The following is a 6,911-nucleotide window of genomic DNA, read 5'->3' on the forward strand; positions in this document are numbered from 1 at the left end:
GACCTCAAAAGAATTAAAAAATGGTGAGTTGAAAATCATTTTTTTTTCATCTTTGATAGAGGCAGTTTAGTGGGGCAGAGAGGCTACCTAGTTTTATATATATATATTTGTATATTTCAGTAATCTTAGAAAAATTTAAACTATTATTAATTAAAATAACACTAATTGTCAGTTTATAATTGATTTTGAAAGGGTTTAAACTCCAATGTGAGTTGGTGAGATGAGTCCATCTGTTTTTTGGCGAATACAAATGAAAAATGTAGCACCCGTGACTAAAAGCAAACATGCAATAACCTTTTCATATTAATTGATTAAATAATGACCAAACATTTGCCGAAAGATATTGAGGGGCTAAGATTCAATGAAAAAAAGTACTCAGTATGATGAGAATAATAATTAATAGGGGAATCTAAGGTATTGTCATAGAGGAGACAGAAAGAGACAAGAGACATAGGGATTTGACTTCTAATATTTCCCTCAACAACAGCCAATCTCCGTGATTGTTTACTTGGATTGTAGTGAATGAGCATTGGTCTCAAATGCAAAAGAGGATAGGGTATGAAGGGGAAAAAAACCTGCTAATTATATTTTGATTTTATAAAACAACAATAAAATGTTTTGATTATGGACAGAATGAGTATGTTATAGTCCTTGGACACCAAAAATACAAATGAAAAGGAACAATCAAATCAAAGAAAATAAATACCAAAACTAGCTTCTACAGAGTCGAATTTCCATAAAAAGGTTGAAGCCGGATTTAGAGATGATACAAATGTGTCACTCTAGGGAAATGCAAGAGTATCTTTTATCTGAACATTTAAAAAAAGGATATTGATAATTACATAACGCGGGTGCAAACCCAACTGTTTCAAAACATAAATGCGGGCAGCTGCTGCTGGTTAACCATTTACCAACGCATAAAGCCTAGATGATATGATAGCCACTTCAGCTTGGGTCATTCACAGTCTGGAAAATATTTAGAACGCCAATACCAACGGTTGAGGTTTCTAGACATGTGCTTATATAGTCACACAAAAGTTGCCATTCAGACTTGAAGATACAAGCTCCAAGAAGTCCATTTGAAAGGAAAGTGAAGCTCACCACAGAAACTGCTGCAAAAAGTGACCGATTGAAATCCTGTAGGACTATCAAGTTGCATCCCAACACCAACTCATGAGGTTAAATGGTGTAAAATCAGTTGGTCCCAATAACCAAGCAACAGAAAAGTGTTGATTGTAAATTTAAACAGATATACACCTCAGTTCGAAATCCTGCTTGCGTGAGTCAACATAATCATCATGGGATCACTGTAAATTGAGAATTTAATGAAGGAACAATCAACGGTTTGGATCATATTCTTGAAATCGGTCCTTGAAATCTTCAACGATTTTCATCTCTTCATCTTTGTTATGTTTGCGATTCCTCCAATCTGCATTATCTGCCATATTAAGCAACCCCGCCAGAACCTGGTTCAATTTTCAAGTTTTAACTCTTTCTGATAAATACAATAGTCATAATCTTATAAAGAATAAATTAATCATTGAAGACCTCTTCAAGAAAAAATTATGGTCAAGACATATATATTGATATGTTTCTGTGTTCACTAAGTAATTTGCTTTTAGAAGCCTACCTCACGTCCAAACTGAGCAGGAAATGTGTCTTTCTCCTCAACATGGTGCAGCAGAATTGTGCCTCCTGGGATTTCAGCATAGAACAAGCTTGAATTCCCATCAGTTTGTGTCTTCAAAAACTTTCTTCCATCAGAAATGCTATCGACTGAGTTGCCAAGAAAAACAGCATATGAATGCAACAGAAACCCAAAAAAAAAGTTGTACTTCCCAGATAAAATAAATTGAGGATTATTTTTCAAGCCAAATAACAAATAAGTGAAGATTGGTATGAAAAGTAAGGGGGAATACGGGTTATGGAGAACTTAAAAGATCTAGGTCTGACAGTGATCACATAAGCAATGAAATAACCTGAAGCACCAACACCGCTGAACAAAGGCACATCCGGCGTCCAACACGACACCAACACATGTGATTACATTTAGCTTATTCATTCTTTCAATTATTACCGGCGTCGATGTATCAGTGTCATGTCTGGTGTCAGTGTTTCATAGAATTGAAATATAAAGCACGGCCTAAAGATTAATGCTTACATTTTTTCACCACAAATTCAAATCCCAACTTTTGTGCAGCTAAGTTGAATGCTTTTTCAATCATAACTGCTTTGGAAGAGGGAATGGGAATGACCTGCATAAAAAGGGTAGAATGCCAATGAGAATATAAAACTACAGTTGATCAAGCAAGAAATAAATGAAACTAAATTGAGAAGCCACTATTGTTAGAACAGAAAATAGTGAACCCAAAAAGTGACGAACAGATTGGATATCTAATGTGGAATTAAGCAAATCATATAAAGGGAGGTGGACAGCCATGAAAGGTACAGAGGAGGGGGTGGAAAGCCAGCTCAATTAAATAAACATAGTGCAAGAGCATTTCCTAGTCCGGATTTCAACTACTTCGCAACTAGCAACAGAAACTTCATTTACCTGAAGATTGGCATGAGTGCCGCGTATGGAAGCCCACTCAAAAAATATGACTTCCTTTTCTTGGTTCTTGAAACATCTCTTTAGACTGTTCTGAAATCGTAAGAGCTCAGCTTCAGATTCAGAAGACAAAGATAAAGTATTTGGCATATGCTCAACAGGTACTATCAGCACATGATCTTCCACAAGTGGACCTTTAGCCAGTGCTAGATAGTAATTTTCCCCAATGCTTATGATTAAATGTGACTCCACATTGGGGCTTGACAAGCAAAACCAGCATTCTCTTGATCTGCAGTTGTATTGTAGAATTTGTCAAGGGAAAAATGCTTTAAAAGGATAAATCAAATAAACAGATGAGGAATAATAAAACCAAAATCTTACTAGTTACCACTTCAGAATTATCTTCACTCACAAATTCACAAGTCAAGAATCACTAAATAACAGAATATACATTCACTACAGAATATAATTAATCAAGAGACACACCTGCTAGACCTTGTATTTTCTGATCCAGGCTTCCTGGAAGGATGCTTATCACCTTCATCCTGCAAGCTGTGCCTAAAGCGGCAATCTGGACCCCTTTCACATTTTCCCTTGTTCAAAAAATCAAAACAAACACCTCTCAAACAGTGCTCCCTTGCATCTGTGTCATGTCGAAAATTGCATGTCTCTCCCCGTAGACAAGAGCCAGAAGATACAAATTTGAAACATAACTTATCTCCAGTTTCATGTTTCTGTCGTTTTTGCGAAACATCATATCTCCAATGTTGAGAATCAGAGTCACCAGATCTCTTTGCGGTGTCATTAGGAGAAGCTTTTTCCTTTGGGGACGTGTATGGTGATAAGGTAGTATTTGTGGTTTTCATGGCAATATCAGTTGAAGACATGGTGGATGCAGGTGTTGGAGAAACTGCATGAATAAATTTCTGAAACGCAAAAGTGACCAAAATTTAACGGTAATGAAAGTATTTGCCTTACAGAGAGAGATACCTAAAGGAAGGTTTATTTTCTTCACAAGGAAAAAATGTATGATTTAAACTGACAGGTCCGTAATTAAGTAATTATAAGATTAGTCCTGTCTTTCATCCCCTTCTCCAGAAAATCCAAAGATATGTATATAATAAACAGCAACTAGTGGCACACACAAACAGATAGAGAAGATATTTTGCATAACAGCTCGTGGGCATTACTCTAAAGAAAAAATCTAGAAGAACTCACAAGTATGAACTTTGATCAAATAAAATATAATCAAATCAAATCAATATCAGACAGCAGTATGCTAAAGAAGAATAGCCAAACCTGCTTATCCCTATTTCCAACAGATGCAAGCCCGATGAAACGGGTAATGTGCACGGCATCAACATTGGAATATGGTTCGCGGGCGTAGTAGATACCTTTAGAACCTGCAATATGATAGCTACAAAAAAATAGAAAGAACTGTTATGATCAAAGAATCGGCTTTCGCAAAGACTAAAAGAGATTCCACAAAAGGCACAATTGACATAGCAAATTCCTCCAGAAAAATAAGACACTAATACTGATTTAGTGAATGAGTTAACCTCTTATTAGAAAATCTTGCTAACAATGAGTCCCATCAAATCCCATTTTCTTTTTACCACTTCGAGATTGCCATTCCCAGATATAAGGATTGCAAATATAATACCTATAACACGTATTACGTGTGTCCCTAAATACAAGTCTGTTAACCAATTTGCTAGAATTAAAAAAATTAAGTAATCTTGTTACTTACATTAAATTTATCAACAACGTGTATTGATTTTTCAAAATTGCCCTCCAATTATTAGGACTTATTTTATCCCTGAACTAATGATTTTCCAAAGTTTTTGAATAATTAAGGGTAGTTCTGTTAAAAAAGATTGAGCACATCTAGCCATTTAGAAAAGAGACTCATACAAAGGGACAATTTTTTTTCAATGAGCTTACATTTGATAAAGGTAGTATATGGAAAAACACAAAATACATTCAATAGAACAAAGAACTTGAGGGCTTATCTTTTCGAAGCTAAAAGTGCAGAGCATCAAATACTATGAAATCAGGATTATGCATACAATTATGTTTGTTGAACAGAAAGTTCGGAATTTGTTTATCACTATTGTGCGCATGTGAAACATTCTGCAAGAAAATGTAGTTGATCCTTTTTTGTGTTTCAGAGGAGGGGCATAGATAATCAGACAAGGGAGAGACTGTGAGCTATCTATCCAATATTTACCGTGGTTTAATCTCTTGTACTAACTCTGATATGGTTGAATCGCTGCCGCTAGATTCCGAGAATCCAGCAGGAATGTCTGAAGCAGCTACTCCATTTGTAACCCCACTTGGCCATTCATTAGTAATAATGAATCAAGGAAATCAACAGACAGATTGTGTCTTAGAAAACAAGCAAGTGCCATTAAGCCCAAATACAGTATGTATGACAAAGAATAATCAAGAATTAATTAACATCGACACAAGGATATGTCAAGAACAAATCAACAACTCCAGGTTCCTCAGCTATCGCACGCAAAGCATCAACATCATCTTCACTAAAAGTTCCAAACTGCTGAACATTCGACGATTTCCTACCAGATAAATAGGTGACAGATAACCCTGCACATAAGTACAACAAGGAACTAAACTCAATTCCCAACAAGTATTCCACTGTTGAAAGACAAATCAGGAAGCCAAACATTACCAATTATTTATAATTGTGATCACCAAAACTTATCACTTAGTCATGTAATCGCTATGCAACTACTACCTAAACCAATGTCTACTACGGATCACATAAGCATAATCAACAACTAAAAGCAAAACACATTTCCCAATCCACACTTAGATACCCTCATCATGATTGAATAAAGAGCTTAATTAAGCACCTTTGTCATATAAGCGCTTATGGATAAACTCTTCCAAACAGTTTCACATTGCCTAACTCAAATAAATTAATCCAAACAGGCCCCTCACTCAATAGACATATGCATTCCATGCAGGCAAAAAAAATGAACAAAATGTGATCCTATAACTCTGGCAAGTACTAATCAGCAGTTACATTTTTGCGAAGCATTTTGGAAATTAACATTGAAATTGAAATTAAAAACCAGAAAGAAACTAAAAAATTACAGGAAGTAAAAAAAGAAAAAAAGCATACCGAAGAGGTTGAACTTGCCACTGCCTTTCAACCAATACAAATTATCGCAAACCTTGAAGCCGTCCATCTTGAAACCACGGTTGGCGGAATCCTTAGTAGCCGCCATCAAAACTTTAGGGGCGGCGACACCGTAGTCGCCGATGAAGTACGTTGGGAGGGGAATGTGAGAGCCGCCTTCAATGTATGACATGAAGTCATCAAGCAGCTCCGGTGAATCAGGGAAGAATTGGCCGACGCACAAGAGGGCGTCGAAAGGACCGGCCGATTTGTTCACCTGAATTAAAATTAATTGAAATTATGAACAAAACAAAACAAAACCCTGGAAAAAGAAAGAGAGAGGTGCTAACCGATGAGACGCGCTTGAAGAGCTGGTTTAGGCGGCCAAAAACGTCGCCGCAGAGTAGGATTCTAGGGGCCATAACGAAATGAACTTTGATTGAAATGGAGGCCAAAGCACAATGTCACACTATTTGGGGTCAACTGTAACTTTCAAGGAGTAATTTATCAAGAATGTAGTTTTGGTTAAAATTTTGGAAATGGAAAAGTAAAAGTAATAAATGCATAATTGATTTTGGAGGGTTTTTAAAATTGATTCAACTCTTCGTGAAATTATAATTTATAGTTTTTAAATTTAAAGTGATTTTTATTCATATTTTTATAAAAAGGTTATTTTAATAAACCAACCAAATCAACCAACATAAGAATACAAATATGTATCATCAAATCTTTAGGGATGCAATTCATATACGTTATAAAGCCTACTCTATTACCAACACCAACTATACGGTGGGCACTAATCTCATAGATGCTTCAATGAAACCTTTTAATAACATATCTTTTAATATGAGTGAGTGAAGGGGGAAGGATAGAGGGAGAGAGATGGGGAAGTAACACTGATTTGAGTTTGGTTGAAAAGTTGGTTATTAGATGGGGCCTCCAGTTGGCTATGGGCACGCATTGATTCTTGGTTCACCAGACTTTCCATAATATGGTGCAAACCAACTGAGTTTCAAACGAGTCATTCAATCCCAAACATTTTTTCAATTAGATCAAGAGGTCAAAGTTTGGAGTTATTTGAAAACCAATGGGAGAGGAGAATTATACCGTTTTTGTGAGCAACAATCCAAAAACAAATGTTAAGTGGTTTTAGGCATTACATGATAGAGAGGGGGGAAGTAACACTGACTCGAGTTTGGCTGAAGCGTTGGCTAT

The 6,911-nt window shown here is 36.1% G+C and overlaps 1 protein-coding gene across 1 annotated transcript; it reads right to left on the reverse strand.

Annotated features, from left to right (window-relative positions):
- Positions 1-684: 684 nt before the first annotated feature.
- On the reverse strand, positions 685-6,245 carry LOC127138626 (zinc finger CCCH domain-containing protein 64). The gene is made up of 10 exons (XM_051065111.1): positions 6,047-6,245; positions 5,700-5,973; positions 5,029-5,158; positions 4,782-4,901; positions 3,851-3,968; positions 3,038-3,477; positions 2,555-2,840; positions 2,162-2,255; positions 1,631-1,776; positions 685-1,466 (listed from the first exon to the last, which is right to left on the reverse strand). The coding sequence occupies exons 1-10, from the start codon at positions 6,116-6,118 to the stop codon at positions 1,338-1,340; spliced, it is 1,809 nt and encodes a 602-aa protein (XP_050921068.1). The 5' UTR covers positions 6,119-6,245; the 3' UTR covers positions 685-1,337.
- Between the last annotated feature and the right edge of the window lie 666 nt (positions 6,246-6,911).

Source organism: Lathyrus oleraceus, chromosome 4 (genome assembly GCF_024323335.1).
Source record: "Lathyrus oleraceus cultivar Zhongwan6 chromosome 4, CAAS_Psat_ZW6_1.0, whole genome shotgun sequence".
In the NCBI taxonomy this organism is placed as follows: Eukaryota; Viridiplantae; Streptophyta; class Magnoliopsida; order Fabales; family Fabaceae; genus Lathyrus; species Lathyrus oleraceus.

Excerpts from the sequence above, each read along its gene's own strand:
- LOC127138626 (XM_051065111.1), bottom strand. The coding sequence starts at position 6,118 with ATGGCCCCTAGAATCCTACTCTGCGGCGACGTTTTTGGCCGCCTAAAC. Across the intron at positions 5,159-5,699 it reads TGGCAAGTTCAACCTCTTCG|GGTTATCTGTCACCTATTTA; the intron begins GTATGCTTTTTT and ends ACTTATGTGCAG. Across the intron at positions 1,777-2,161 it reads TGAATTTGTGGTGAAAAAAT|TCGATAGCATTTCTGATGGA; the intron begins GTAAGCATTAAT and ends TTGGCAACTCAG.